Source organism: Neoarius graeffei, chromosome 10 (assembly GCF_027579695.1).
Source record: "Neoarius graeffei isolate fNeoGra1 chromosome 10, fNeoGra1.pri, whole genome shotgun sequence".
NCBI classification, from domain to species: domain Eukaryota; kingdom Metazoa; phylum Chordata; class Actinopteri; order Siluriformes; family Ariidae; genus Neoarius; species Neoarius graeffei.
In genome coordinates, this window is record NC_083578.1 from 88,687,535 (window position 1) to 88,703,908 (window position 16,374).

At 42.5% G+C, this 16,374-nt stretch overlaps 1 protein-coding gene and 1 long non-coding RNA gene across 2 annotated transcripts in view; one reads left to right on the forward strand and one right to left on the reverse strand.

The window, feature by feature from the left end:
• Positions 1–16,374, forward strand: part of zgc:92140 (uncharacterized protein LOC447854 homolog) — a 77,884-nt gene that overhangs the window by 41,816 nt on the left and 19,694 nt on the right. The window contains exon 2 of the mRNA XM_060932556.1: positions 11,757–11,880. Within this exon, the coding sequence (XP_060788539.1) occupies positions 11,790–11,880 (91 nt within the window). The 5' untranslated portion in view covers positions 11,757–11,789. The remainder of the gene's footprint in view (positions 1–11,756; positions 11,881–16,374) is intronic.
• Positions 67–7,805, reverse strand: LOC132893427 (uncharacterized). Its single transcript, XR_009655559.1, has 3 exons — positions 7,684–7,805; positions 5,681–5,837; positions 67–192 (listed from the first exon to the last, which is right to left on the reverse strand). It is a non-coding gene; the product is annotated as an uncharacterized LOC132893427 (long non-coding RNA).

Here is a 16,374-nt window from a genome sequence, read left to right on the forward strand (position 1 = left end):
GTGGTGTGATTATTTTCTGGCTTGCGCCTCCATTAGACACCATGCGCCCCATCATACTGAGGAACGCACTGTTGTCTGCCTCCAGCTTGTGCAGCAAGGCATCGTTCATTTCCTTGCTGTGCTGCAGGAACCTCTCGTCCGCCCGCTCGAGGTAGTCCAGGAGCTCAGTGTTGCTGTCTCGCTTCCTCTTAGCTGTGTACAAGAACAGAATAATGAGTTTAAAAGTTTTTATTAAGTCATAAGTAGATTAACACAGGTTCAGCAATACAATATAAGAAACATGTCAGCTCAGCAATAAGAGCATTAGTTAACTGTTTACGGTTCGTAGGGGATTTTATATGAATGACTGGTCACTTATTAGGGCCCGAGCCCTATGGGCGAAGGCCCTATTGTTCTTGTAAGAGTTCACTATTATTATTCTTCCGTCTTCTTCTTCTTCTTCTTCCGTCTTCTTCTTCTTCTTTATTTTTCTCCGCTGTTGGGCCATTTTCGGGGCGCTTGCCATGGGCGAAAACGCACGAAAATTGGCACCAGTTCCGAGAATTGCCACCGCTACTCAGAACCAGAAGCCCAAACTTGGCCGGGGCTCAGGGCCTCCATAGCGCCCCCTAAGTCGTTGTGATTTTGGCCTCCCGCATTAAGGTGCCTGGTTGCCATATAGTTTGTAGTAGTGGCATGCCATTTGGTACGCATATGTATCTCTCTAAGCCGGACAAAAATGTAATGCCAATGCATTAGCCACGCCCAAGAGGAAGTGAGGTAATTTCACTTTTGTGCGAAATGCATGGCCACGAAGACGGCGCAACTCCTCCTAGACCGTTCATAGGAATGTCACCAAAATTGATACACATCGTCTACAGACATGGCTGACAAAAGTTACTAAATACGTTTCACGTAGGATTAACCGTTCAGAAGTTATACGTCAATCAATTTTCGATGCAAAATTTTACATGCTTAAAAATTCATAACAAATCTTCTGATTGCTCAAAACTGCTCATACTTCACACGCACATCACTCATTGGGCTTCTGACATGTTACCCAATTTCTGTGATATTTCGCCACTGGGGGCGCTATTTTTGGGCAAAAATTCCAATCTTTCCTCAATTTTGGTCAAACTTCACGGCCACCCTCTTACTACCTCCCATGTCATGTATACCACGTTTTGGAAATTTTCGTCCATGGGGGGCGCTGTTTTTGGCCGATGCAATTGCTCCAAAACGGGTTTTTGGTAAATAATTCCATAATGCTTTTCCTTCACACCACTTCCTTGTGATAGTACATTGCTGTTGTAGACACTTATTTTTCCAACTCATAATCGCTCATGTACAGCATAGCGCCACCTTCTGACATGGGAAAAACCAAAAAATTTATTCTTCAAAAATCTATATCTCATCTTCTATTTACTCAATTGTCATCAAACTTCATACGCAAGCTCTTCATAGCTCACCTGACATCTACGCCAAATTTTGTGCACTTTCGCCCCTGGGGGTGCTGGTTATGGCAAAAATGATATTGCAGCTTCTGATTTGTCAAACTTGGCAAGCAAACTCTTTACAAGACCCTTATTGGGGTGCTTGCCATGGTCGACAACGCACGAAATTTGGCTCCTTTTTCTTAGACTGCCACCGCTACTGAGAACCAGAAGCCCAGATCCAGGCGGGCCTCAGGGCCTCTATAGCGCCCCCTAACTCATTGTGATTTTGGCCTCCCGCATTAAGGTGCCTGGTTGCCATGTAGTTTGTAGTAGTGGCATGCCATTTGGTACGCATATGTATCTCACTAAGCCGGACAAAAATGTAATGCCAATGCATTAGCCACGCCCAGCAGGAAGTGAGGTAATTTCACTTTTGTGCGAAATGCATGGCCACGAAGCCGGCGCAACTCCTCCTAGACCGTTCATAGGAATGTCACCAAAATTGATAGACATCATCTACAGACATGGCTGACAAAAGTTACTAAATAGGTTTCACGTAGCATAAACCGTTCAGAAGTTATACGTCAATCATTTTTCAATGCAACATTTTACATGCTTAAAAATTCATAACAAATCTTCTACTTGCTCAAAACTGCTCATACTTCACACGCACATCACTCATTGGGCTTCTGACATGTTACCCACTTTCTGTGATATTTCGCCACTGGGGGCGCTATTTTTGGGCAAAAATTCCAGTCTTTCCTCAAATTTGGTCACACTTCACGGCCACCCTCTTCCTACCTCCCATGTCATGTATACCACATTTTGGGAATTTTCGTCCATGGGGGGCGCTGTTTTTGGCCGACGCAATTGCTCCAAAACGGGTTTTTGGTAAATAATTCCATAATGCTTTTCCTTCACACCACTACCTTGTGATAGTGCGTTGCTGTTGTAGACACTTATTTTTCCAACTCATAATCGCTCATGTACAGCATAGCGCCACCTACTGACATGGGAAAAACCAAAAATTTTATTCTTCAAAAATCTATATCTCATCTTCTATTTACTCAATTGTCATCAAACTTCATACGCAAACTCTTCATAGCTCACCTGACATGTTCGCCTAATTTTGTGCACTTTCGCCCCTGGGGGTGCTGGTTATGGCAAAAATGATATTGCAGCTTCTGATTTGTCAAACTTGGCAAGCAAACTCTTTACAAGACCCTTATTAGGGCGCTATTATTATTAGGGCCCGAGCACCGTACAGTGCGAGACCCTATCGTTGCCATGTGTCCAATTCTGTTCTTTGTCGCCATTGCGGGAGTAATGTCTCTTGCCGAAGAAGCTGTGGAAGGTTCTTCGCGGGGACGCATGCCCCCGCCCCCCTTGGCCGCTGGCGCGAGGGCCCGTCGAGGCCGCTTGCGGCTTTAATTACAGCATGTATTTATACAACCCCGATTCCAAAAAAGTTGGGACAAAGTACAAATTGTAAATAAAAACGGAATGCAATGATGTGGAAGTTTCAAAATGCCATATTTTATTCAGAATAGAACATAGATGACATATCAAATGTTTAAACTGAGAAAATGTATCATTTAAAGAGAAAAATTAGGTGATTTTAAATTTCATGACAACAACACATCTCAAAAAAGTTGGGACAAGGCCATGTTTCCCACTGTGAGACATCCCCTTTTCTCTTTACAACAGTCTGTAAACGTCTGGGGACTGAGGAGACAAGTTGCTCAAGTTTAGGGATAGGAATGTTAACCCATTCTTGTCTAATGTAGGATTCTAGTTGCACAACTGTCTTAGGTCTTTTTTGTCGTATCTTCCGTTTTATGATGCGCCAAATGTTTTCTATGGGTGAAAGATCTGGACTGCAGGCTGGCCAGTTCAGTACCCGGACCCTTCTTCTACGCAGCCATGATGCTGTAATTGATGCAGTATGTGGTTTGGCATTGTCATGTTGGAAAATGCAAGGTCTTCCCTGAAAGAGACGTCGTCTGGATGGGAGCATATGTTGCTCTAGAACCTGGATATACCTTTCAGCATTGATGGTGTCTTTCCAGATGTGTAAGCTGCCCATGCCACATGCACTAATGCAACCCCATACCATCAGAGATGCAGGCTTCTGAACTGAGTGCTGATAACAACTTGGGTCGTCCTTCTCCTCTTTAGTCCGAATGACACGGCGTCCCTGATTTCCATAAAGAACTTCAAATTTTGATTCGTCTGACCACAGAACAGTTTTCCACTTTGCCACAGTCCATTTTAAATGAGCCTTGGCCCAGAGAAGACGTCTGCGCTTCTGGATCGTGTTTAGATACGGCTTCTTCTTTGAACTATAGAGTTTTAGTTGGCAACGGCGGATGGCACGGTGAATTGTGTTCACAGATAATGTTCTCTGGAAATATTCCTGAGCCCATTTTGTGATTTCCAATACAGAAGCATGCGTGTATGTGATGCAGTGCCGTCTAAGGGCCCGAAGATCACGGGGACCCAGTATGGTTTTCCGGCCTTGACCCTTATGCACAGAGATTCTTCCAGATTCTCTGAATCTTTTGATATTATGCACTGTAGATGATGATATGTTCAAACTCTTTGCAATTTTACACTGTCAAACTCCTTTCTGATATTGCTCCACTATTTGTCGGCGCAGAATTAGGGGGATTGGTGATCCTCTTCCCATCTTTACTTCTGAGAGCTGCTGCCACTTCAAGATGCTCTTTTTATACCCAGTCATGTTAGGCTACATCCACACGACAACGGCAACGAGATGTTATTTAAAAATATATCGCGTCCAAATGGGCAACAATCAGTAAAATATCAGGTCCATATGGCAACGCAACGCTTGCTGAAAACGATGCAATACACATGCCACACCTCTAGGGGCGCTGTAAGACGGTCCCTTCGGAGACACCAGAACAATAGAAGAAGTAAGGACGCATGCGCATAAACTATTATGCGCGAGACTTCATATTAGCCACAAAGTCAGGAAAATCTGTTTGTAAAATTACATTATAATGACCAAATACAATGAAAAGTATTTTTCCAGTCTCACCTGTGAAAGGTAATCCCATGTGATCTCGTTTGGACGGCAAACCTGTTGGTACAGTTAAACGCAGCTAATCTTTATTCTCCGCTTTGACCTTTCCAATATGGCGGCGAGGATGACGTATGATTTTACGCGGAAGGCGGCGTCTTTAATGGTCCGGAATAAATTGAATGCTACACGTTGATGGATTAATTTGTTGTTTCTCACCTGTGAAAGGTAATCCCATGTGATCTCGTTTGGACGGTAAACCTGTTGGTACAGTTAAACGCAGCACATGAATCTTTATTCTCTGCTTTGACCTATCCAATATGGCGGCGAGGATGACGTATGATTCTACGCAGAAGGCGGCGTCTTTAATGGTCTGGAATAAATGTTGATGGATTAATTTGCTCCTCTACGCCCTTTTTGAGGAATGTATTGTCGGACTTAAACCAACATCTGAAGAGGTGAGATCGCTCCTTTTTTTTCCCTATTTTTGCTGGCGGGATTGACTCTGCCCTAAGGGCAGAGTCTCTCTCTCTCTCTCTCTCTCCCTCACTTTGCACCATTACACAATAAATATTCACAGTGAAAATATTTTGTAAGCGCATTTCATGAACCAAGTTATAGGATTTGTTGACAACTTGCATCGAGTTCGTTACACTTCTACCCGGCGTGAAGCACATGTGGTTGTGACGTCATCGTAAACAAATCCGTTCTACTCATCCAGACGACTTCACAACGGCAACGTTGCCAGATCTTTCCACTCTGGAACCCGTTCTCAAAAAGATTGCGTTTTGGGCACCCAAAACGCCGGTGCCGTGTGGACGCCAGGCCTAAACGATAAGCAATTGTATCGGAGTCACCTGAATCCGTTGCCGTGTGGACAGGGCCTTAATGACCTATTGCCAATTGACCTAATGAGTTGCAATTTGGTCCTCCAGCTGTTCCTTTTTTGCACCTTCAACTTTTCCAGCCTCATATTGCCCCTGTCCCAACTTTTTTGAGATGTGTTGCTGTCATGAAATTTCAAATGAGCCAATATTTGGCATGAAATTTCAAAATGTCTCACGTTCGACATTTGATATGTTGTCTATGTTCTATTGTGAATACAATATCAGTTTTTGAGATTTGTAAATTATTGCATTCCGTTTTTATTTACAATTTGTACTTTGTCCCAACTTTTTTGGAATCGGGGTTGTATTATAAAGTCACACTATTAGGTATATACCCATGTTTGCATAGTATCCGGTGAGACAGACTACTGGATACTCAGCACAACAACTTCCCAGGTCTGGTCTGCTGCGATTGTCCTGAGCTGCTGGGTGGTGCAGGAGAGCTGCAGTGGAGTGGAGACATCAGGTCCTCGTCCCCAATGGTGGACAACTCTATAAACCACATAAAAACAGCCAGTGTTGGGAAAGTTCACTTTCTACATGAACTATTTCAAAGTTCAGTTCATAAATTTTAAAATGAGCTAGTTCAGTGCATAATGAAAAATTTTGAACTAAGTTCACAGTTACAAAAATGAACTAGTGAATGAAACTATGCGTCAGATTTCATTATAACATTATACAAACATTGGACCTCACAGCTGCCTTTGACACCGTACATCATGAGAGACTCATTTCCAGACTATCTTCTTTTGGTATTACTGGCTTAGCTTTATCCTGGTTTCAGTCATATCTAGCAAACAGGCAACAGTTTATTTCTATGGGTGTTCATAAATCATCCACTGCTACTGTTGCTCAAGGTGTGCCTCAGGGTTCCGTCCTTGGTCCCCTTCTTTTTATATTATATGTTTCTCCTATAGGCCAGATTATTCGTAACTATGGCCTTAACTTTCATTGTTATGCTGATGATATTCAAATCTACATCACTATCACCCCTTCCATAGCCTCTGTTCAGCTGCTAAGGACTTGCATCACTGACCTTAAGCAATGGCTGCATAAGAACTGCCTTAAACTTAATGCTGGCAAAACGGAGGTTCTATTAGTAGGTACCAAAAGACAGGTTCAGAATTTCTCTTGTTTTACTATTGATGTTGATGGTGTGTTTATTCATCCTTCCCAAGTTACAAAAAACCTTGGAGTTCTCTTTGACTCCACCTTTACGTTTGAACCCCATCTTAAACTAATTACTAAGAATGCTTTCTTTCACCTCCGCAATATTGCACGTCTCCGCCCTTTTCTCTTGGAAACTGATGCCAATATGTTGGTCAATGCATTTATTTTTTCTCGTCTTGATTATTGCAATTCTCTCTTTTATGGTCTCCCTGCCACATTGCTCAATCGCCTGCAGTACATCCAAAACTCAGCAGCTAGAGTCCTCACACTCACCAAGCGCACTGCTCACATCACTCCTGTTTTACAGCAACTGCACTGGTTGCCAGTTATCTCTCGGATCAAATACAAAATCCTGCTTTTAACCTATAAAGCTCTTCATGGTTTCGCTCCTTCCTATCTCTGTGAGCTAATTCATTTGTACTGTCCCTCCCGCTCCCTCAGATCTTCTGTCTGTGGATTTCTGACTGTTCCACGTTTTAAACTGACATCTATGGGTGGCAGATCATTCAGTGTTGCTGCTCCTAAACTTTGGAACTTGTTACCACAATCACTTCGTGGCTGTTCCACTCTCTCTTCCTTCAAAGCCAACTTGAAAACTTTTCTCTTTACCTCACACTATTCTTCCTAGTTTTTTTTTGTGGTAATTCTTTTGTAAAGCGTCCTTGGGTTTGTGAAAGGCGCTATATAAATTGAATTTATTATTATTATTATGTGGCGGCACGGTGGTGTAGTGGTTAGCGCTGTCGCCTCACAGCAAGAAGGTACGGGTTCGAGCCCCGTGGCCGGCGAGGGCCTTTCTGTGTGGAGTTTGCATGTTCTCCCCGTGTCCGCGTGGGTTTCCTCCGGGTGCTCCGGTTTCCCCCACAGTCCAAAGACATGCAGGTTAGGTTAACTGGTGACTCTAAATTGAGCGTAGGTGTGAATGTGAGTGTGAATGGTTGTCTGTGTCTATGTGTCAGCCCTGTGATGACCTGGCGACTTGTCCAGGGTGTACCCCGCCTTTCGCCTGTAGTCAGCTGGGATAGGCTCCAGCTCGCCTGCGACCCTGTAGGACAGGATAAAGCGGCTAGAGATGATGAGATTATTATTATTATTAACTGAAGTAACTAGTAACGGTCACTCACTAAAAAACTTTATGCAAGGCGAAAATGTTTGAAAAGAAACTTACCAGGCTCTGATTGCGGCAGTGTGTCGTCCACCATCACCTCCAGCATCGCCGTCGCTGAATTTAAGGCTCCGGTGGCGTTATTTGCCGGTCTATTGCTGTGTGATCTCCGCCTTGCCATCAGTCGCAAGATTACCTGTAAAGAGAAAAATGTATAGGTAAATAAACGTGTTGTGTGGAGAGTCATCAATACTCAAACAAATATTCATCATGGCACTTAACCCTTGTGCCTCTTTTTCCCCTTAGATTAGAGTGGGATGTGTATTGAGAAATAAATGTGCATGTGTGAGTGTTGGAAACATAAGTGTTGCATTTACCTGTGGAGTTAATGTACAGCACATTTGCCATACTTTATATTCTATTGACCTTATTATATTTCTATATGTATGAACACAGTCAAAATAATAAAGAAAATTAACAACTGACAAGCCAAAAATGTCCTTAGTGAGGCATAAGGGTTAAAGAAACGAGGTGAAACATAAATCATTCACTTGGATATATCCATGCAGTTTGTTTACATTCACTTCAGTAAGTTAAGTTCTTTACAGAGCTAAGCATCCTCATATCTACCGCTGTGGTAGATATGAGCGGCGACTTAAAAATCGCCAGTAATATGTTTGTGAATTTGTGACGATTCCAGCAGGGACATAACACCGGCTAACGTTAGCTCATAACAAAGGCTAACATAACCATCTCACATTCAGTGTAAGTAAGAGTCAAAACGTTATTAGGTTATTACCTGTCCACAGGCGCAGATAGAGGGGGGGACGGGGGGATTCGTCCCACCCAGATTTAAATTCACCTCGTTCGGTCCCCCCCACTTATAGGGAGGAAAAAACGTCTATGCTGTCTTTCTTTGCATAAGGCAAACCTCACGGAAAAATCAAAAGACTAATTACCATTCGGTTTATTGAGGTGCACAGCAGTACATACATAGTTGCAACTGTGCAGACTGCACAGGTTGCGAGCTCGAGCTTGGTTGCTATGGTTACCCACAACAAGTTTGACAGGTATATCGGGGACAGCTCCTCCTAGTTCAGGACCCCAACACGGCATGATGAAGGGTGCCAAAAGGCAGAAAACGATTGCATCGTTTTTTCAAAAAACAACGACTGTAAGTAAACTGTGCCTTACTTTATCATATCACCTTGCAATTTTTTGATACTCTGTTCAAAGTAATGTCGTAGTGAAAGTAAAATCGTACGGAGTAGAGATGCCTTTCTGGTAGCCTCCTTCTTTCGGTGGCAGCCTGTACCGGTAGATACAGTGCTCAGAAGGCAGTTTTAATGTTTAATCTGGCGTTCCCTGCCATAATTTCAGCGAGCATATTGTTTCATAAGGAAACTTTGCAAAGAGTTGTTGACTGACTGCCGCTCACGCAACACACAGGCATAGTTAGAAAGTCAGGATGCACTGGTTTACACTTTACACACACACACGTAGCCCAGCCTCTCGCTATGTTTAACAGTTGGAACTTAGCGGTTTTAAAACTAGTTTTGCAATTTCTGTGCGTGATGATAATGTGTAAACTTTGGATTTCCATAGGCTATGTTAAAATGTTATCATTGTCCTGGCCTGCAGGTAGTTCCTGGTGATGGCAGTGAGGGAGGTGAAATAACATGTATACACACTACCGTTCAAAAGCTTGGGGTCACCCAGACAATTTTGTGTTGTCCATGAAAAGTCACACTTTTATTTACCACCATAAGTTGTAAAATGAATAGAAAATATAGTCGAGACATTTTTCTGGCCATTTTGAGCATTTAATCGACCCCACAAATGTGATGCTCCAGAAACTCAATCTGCTCAAAGGAAGGTCAGTTTTATAGCTTCTCTAAAGAGCTCAACTGTTTTCAGCTGTGCTAACATGATTGTACAAGGGTTTTCTAATCATCCATTAGCCTTCTGAGGCAATGAGCAAACACATTGTACCATTAGAACACTGGAGTGAGAGTTGCTGGAAATGGGCCTCTATACACCTATGGAGATATTGCACCAAAAACCAGACATTTGCAGCTAGAATAGTCATTTACCACATTAGCAATGTATAGAGTGGATTTCTGATTAGTTTAAAGTGATCTTCATTGAAAAGAACAGTGCTTTTCTTTCAAAAATAAGGACATTTCAAAGTGACCCCAAACTTTTGAATGGTAGTGTGTGTGTGTGTATATATATATATATATATATATATATATATATATATATATATATATATACACACACACATATATATATATATATACACAAAATGGAATCATTTGCTGACAGCTCAGTCTCCCCCAGTTCAAAAATCCTATCTGCGCCCCTGCCTTTCTCCTAGAATGTAATCGCCGTTCCCTCAAAACCTGTCGATCAACACAAACACATTGGATCTGCCGTTTTCTGATCCCAATGAAGCACCGTAAAGCCAGAAGCAGCAGCTGTACAAACGCAAAGTCATCCATTATTATTATTATTGTTGTTGCTGCTTTTTCTTCTTCTTCTTCTCCATGTTGTTGTTGCTTCGATGTTCGCGCCAAGGTTTATGCAAACGCAGCAACGTAACTGACGTATACAGTGACATAATGACGTGGCTTCCCTTAGCACCCTGAGCTATGGAAAACAAACTGGTTCTCAGCTGGTTCGCAAGTTGAACGAGTTGTGAACCAGCACCAGCACTGGCCCCGAACCAGCCCTGGAACTGATTTGGTGGAAAAGGGGTATGATTCATTTGTGTCCTGTTCCCTCTTTTTCAGGTTCTCTTTATTTTCTGTTTTTGTGTGGAATGTTTTCTTTCTCCAGCAGCATCATTGTCCTGATCATTCTGCTACATTTGAACATTCTCTTATGTTCTACTGCACCAACTGAAAATTCTGCCCCTACAGCCACTTCAGAATGTTCTACTGAATGTTCTCTTGTCTGTTGTGCCCCATCCCAAATTTCCCATCTTCCAGTATCACTTTTTCTGTTATTGCATTCCACTGCACTTTTTAGAACGTTCCATTTCCCCTTGCATCCCAGTAGTACGTCCCCTGCAGTAGAATTAATACGTTTCCTGACCCTTCTGCCTCATTAGAAGGTTCCACTATCCCTTCTGCCTCGTTAGAAGGTTCCACTATCCCTTCTGTCTCGTTAGAAGGTTCCACTATCCCTTCTGCCTCGTTAGAAGGTTCCACTATCCCTTCTGCCTCGTTAGAAGGTTCCACTATCCCTTCTGCCTCGTTAGAAGGTTCCACTATCCCTTCTGCCTCGTTAGAAGGTTCCACTATCCCTTCTGCCTCGTTAGAAGGTTCCATTATACTTTTGTCCTGTCCCAAACAGGAACCAAAACACCACCTGTGGTTCTAGTTTTACTCACTTGTCATCAAATTGAGTGATGACTGGAGAGGTCAAAGGTCAGACGTCAGGTGTCGACGGCATGTTGTGAATGAGGTGTGCTGTGTGCTTCTGATTGAATGGAAGAATGTGCTGGTTGATGCTGAGGCGGTGATGCAGAACCTCACGCCGCTCTGCTTTGGTGCTCACAGTGACGCCGCTTTATCCGACATTAATATCCTCGACACGTCCTCACTCGCCACGAGCAATAGCATGTCCTCACCTACAGGGGCGATACGCTGGCAAACACCGCTCTGCTAATGGAGAACAAATTAGATCCTGTTCTCACTTTTGTTATCGTAGCGATAAACGCCTCACCAACCAAATGTATTTCTTACTTGAACTTTATCGGATAAAAAAAACGCAGCTTTTCATGTTACTGAGAAACCACAAAGCGTAAACTCATCTGTTACAAAGCACTGACACTGGAGACTCCTTCCGTAAATGTCAATCAATAAATAAATAAATCAACAGTTACACACTTTATGTCCAGGGTGTGCAATACGAGTCCCTGTGAAAGTGCTGTTACTATGGAAACGATAGTGTATAGTTGGTTATAGCAAGTGCATTCATATTAATGTGTGATCTGCAGCTAGCTTCTGTTATGTAAATTTTTTAAAACATCTGGGGTTTTTTCCTTTTTATTTATTTATTTATTAAGATGTTTGCTCACTCAGAGGATGAGAAGGATAATAAAATCTGCTTCGTTCTCTGACCCTCAGGTGGGATGGTGAGAGGGGGGAGCGCGTGAGGAGATGGGCTGCGCCTCGGCTAAGCAGGTATCGGCCGTGCCGAGTGACGACGAGGGCCGAGGAAAGGCCTACAGCAACGGAGACGTCTACTCTGGTCAGTCTCTCTCTCTCTCTCTCTTTGTCTTTCTTAACCTCTCCTTCTTTTTATACACACACATACACACACGGTGGCTCTGATACCATGCTGGTTTTGCGTCTCACTCTGGGACGCTTCTCTGAATAGCGTCTGTCCTCCTGCATGCAAAAAATTTGCATCTTAAATCAGTCAGGAAATCATTTCCTCAGCTAATGGTGGCAATGTATTTATTTATTTATTTATTTTCTGGGTGCTGTGTTCTTTATAAAGCTTTAACACTGTTACTCTGTGAAGAAATTGGCACGATTACTGTGAAAGCATGCTGTGTAGGTGTGCTGGCAATGCTAGCAGGTAAAGCTAATCGCGTAGAAAATCAGGCATGATATGTTCTAGAGGTTCGTTTCAGATTACATTCAACCTTGGGGCACGCGTGCGCGCACACACACACACACACACCGCACGCACGCACTTCCCACATGTGGTCCATCAGACAAGACATTAAGCATTTGATATCTTAGCGATCTTACCATCGCTGTCTTACATCATGGAAACAAGATCTTTTTTATTTTTGGGTGAAAGCTATTGAGGTAGATATAAAACTTGTTAAAGTGGCAGAACACAATTCCTGAAAATAATTTGCGGAGATTAATCTTAAAATATAACGTTCGACTCATGGGTGGGGTTAAAGATTGTACTGTATCCAGCCACTAGGGGGCCTCAGACATCTTTGCTGCATTGCTAAACCCTTGTTACGAAAAATTATGAAGAAAAAGCTAGGAAGAAGGAAGTAGTAGCAAAGTTCGTTGGTGCCTCTGGTTCGTAGCGAGTAAATTAGCACTGCTAATCTGTTAATGAAGCTTATATGCTAAAACTTGGCATGTAATGTTGCTCGTCAGAATTTATGAAATGCTAAACGCAAGGTATAAGAGACAAACTACAAGAGACGAAAGCGACTAACGCAGGGTTAGCCAAGCTACAAGGTTCTTTATGACGTACTGTGAACTACAGAGGTGATACAAAAACCAAAACGTTTTAATTAAGTATAAATGCAAAAAAAACCCCTCCAACTGTTAAATGTACAATATAACGAGTTTAAAAATGCACGTAAGTGTTGAACTTGTAGAAAAAAAGATCGCAGTCTGAGTTTTATCGTAAATTATTGCATCTTTTGTCAAGAAACCGAAGGTGAGCAAACTAACTGACCTACCGAGTGACAAATAAAAGCTCTGCTGTTATAAACAAGTTTGCATGCTAATAGCTAGCTATCATGCTACAAAGAGAACATACATTCGCTTGCCACTTTATTAGGTACACCCATCCAGTCCCTTGACAGCAGCACGATGCATCAAATCACGCAGATCCAAATCAAGAGCTTCAGTTAATGTTCATGATGTTCAAACATCAGAATGGGAAAAATTGTGATCTCAAAGTGAAGTGTGACTTTCTTTCACTGTGGCAGCATGGGTGTCGGTTTGAGCCAGATGAGTATTTTTGGTTTGAGTATTTCAGAAACTGCTGATCTCCTGGAGTTTTCACACACAACAGTCTCTAGAGTTTACGAAGCTCGGAATGGTATGAAAAACATCGAGTGAGTGAGGGACAGTTCTGTGGGTAGAAACAAACACCTTGTTGATGAAAGAGGTCAGAGGAAAATGGACAGATCGGTTCGAGGTTCGAGCTTTTTTTGCTAGGAAGGATATAGCGACTCTTTACAACCGTGGTGAGCAGAAAAGCATCTCAGCATGCAACAGAAAAGCACATTGGGTTCCACTCCTGCAGCCAAGAACAAGTTCCTATTAAAGTGCTGATGACACATTTTTGACATCTTTGGTGATGTTTTATAACATAAAAAGTAATTCCCGATGATCCATATATTAATTCACGAAGGCGCCTATTTTACAAGTTATGATAAAAAACGCGGCTATTTGGGCAAATTTGACGGGGCTGCAGCACCCAGGAGACGAAAGAGGAGGAGGAGCTATATGACGTCAGCGAAAGAACCTTCCTCCTAACTTACCAGTTTGTTGTTGATGCAACAGGTGTTCAGTTTATCATTATTAGTATTTTTGTTATACATTATTATACATTATATATATATATAGTTATTATGCCTTCGCGTTGTGTTGCCGGCTTTTGCTCCAAAACCCACAAGGATGGGGTAAGTTTATTCAAGTTTCCCAGAGATCCCGAGCTGCATGTGAAGTGGGTGAAGCAAGTCAGGCGCACTCGTGACAAGTGGGAGCCCTCACCAACATCCGTCCTGTGCTCTGAACACTTCGATTTGGATTGTTTTGACACCCTTCCCAGCTTAAAAGAATCTCTTGGGTGTTCAGTTCAGCACAAACGTGTGTTACTACCATCAGCAGTGCCTACACAGTGTTGCCAGATTGGGAGGTTTCCCCCCAGTTGCGCGGTTTCAAGTGCATTTTGGTGGGTTTTGAACATATTTCGGGCTGGAAAACGTCAGCAGTATCAGATACTGCTGACGTTTTCCAGCCCGAAATATGTTCAAAACCCACCAAAATGCACTTGAAACTGCCCAACTGGGCGGGAAACCTCCCAATCTGGCAACACTGCCAGTATTCCGGAGGGGGTCTACTAGTAGCTATGCCGGATCCAAAGACAGTCCTCCTGTCAGAACATGTGTTGTGAAACGACATAAGATAAAGGTACGTAGAGCTATAGATTCTACATGATAATCATAAATGTAATCATAAAGTCGGCGTGATATCAGTCATGTATTTGCTTGTGAAAGCTTGCGGCTTTCATGTAACTGCCGCCTAGCAACGAGAGGCAAAGGGTAAAGAGGGTAGGCTATCATAGATTCTATTCGGAAGAGATCAACACAATTCTAGACTCCCAGAAGAGGAAGAGCTAGCACTAGAGAGTTCACCGGCGTTTTCATGCGCCATTTCCATTGAGTAGAACCAGAGTAGAACAGCCAGTGAACCGCAGCGTGTTCTCCCGCTGACGTCACAACATGGCCGCGAGCCACGGACCCAGTTTTCTTGCGCTGTGCAATTAAAAGTTGGATATTCGCGTAACAACAGCTTCTTTTCACGTATTTATAACAGAAATCTAACATGTTTGCCATGTTGTATAGTTTATTTAAGAAATTGCATAGAGTCATGTTCGTGTCATCAGCACTTTAAAGTGGCCAGTGAGAAACAGCTATGAAGTCTTTGTTGCTTTAACTTCCTGATAACACTTCACTGATTTTGATAAATCTGGTGAATATCAGGTTTGTCTGCACGGTGCTCTGGGTCGTATTCGTGATGAGCCGGTGCTGTTATTACACCGTTTTAAAAAGAAAAGTGTCAGCCATGAAGGGTGTGAGACATGCAGCGCTCGCAGCTGAGGGAGACGGCGAGTGCGGGGTGAGAACGACTCAGCTGTGATCGTTAGTGCTTTCAGAGAAAGGAAGCAGGAGGCTGATGAATGTAATGAGGAAACATCACAATATCGATATTCTAGCATTGTGATACACTTTTCAGAGTTGCAGGTTACTTGTTATCATGGCAACAACTCGTTGTTGTTTGCTGTATCAGGTCACAGATTTGGATTTTAAAATCTATTTTTGTCTTTTTAATTCCCTTTAAACCTCTGAGGTTTAGCAGTGAACGGTGTTACACGAGTACGCTTACAATAAACTGAGATTTTTAACAGGTTCATTTCCCCTTGTTTAAAACTTTAATTTCTTGTATATTAAAAGTAAAAACATTTTGATTCCTGCTACTGGAGTTTTATTGATTGATCACGTTTCTAAGTATCACTTATTAATAAAAATACGCAGGTGATTATAGAAAATCACGTGCTCTGATTGGTCGAGAGATTCGGACGATTTCTCGAAAAATCACCTCGAGCGACTTGACAAAATGGCAGCCGATCGCTTCGTCACCGTAAGTGAGGAAGAATTACAAATGAGAAAAGAAAATGCTGTTCCTAAAAGCACTAAAGATGCTACAAGGTTGGGTCTAAACTATTCAAAGAGAAGGTGGGATTGTGATTTATTTTTATTTCAAAACAAAGGATTTTATGTGACACAAGTCTGCGCCGCACCGTTATTACATTTGAAGTTTGAAATAAATGATTTTTTAAAATGCGATTATTTTTAAAAATAATCACCTGTGTATTTATACTAAACCAATTATCCGCCTCAGGCTCAGTGAATATCGGGAATTATTTTTTTCGCGGTCCGGTTTCCATCAAATCCTGCGCTCTGATTGGCTGGCGAGCGGGTCCGTATCCTACGGTACGGACCCCGGTTACGGACCTCTGGCGGCTCGCTCGTTCACAACAACAACAAACATAGTAGCAATTTTTGTCAACATTTATTTTCACATTTCTCAGGAGAATAGCATTAATTTTACAGCATGGATAGCGATAACGACAGTGTTCACAGCGAAAGCGAGTTTTACTACCCTGAGGAAGAAGAAATAAAAGAAAACATTTCAGGAGAAAGCTAAAAACTTGCTAACACCAAGCAAAAACATGGCTGAATCCTGAATGACT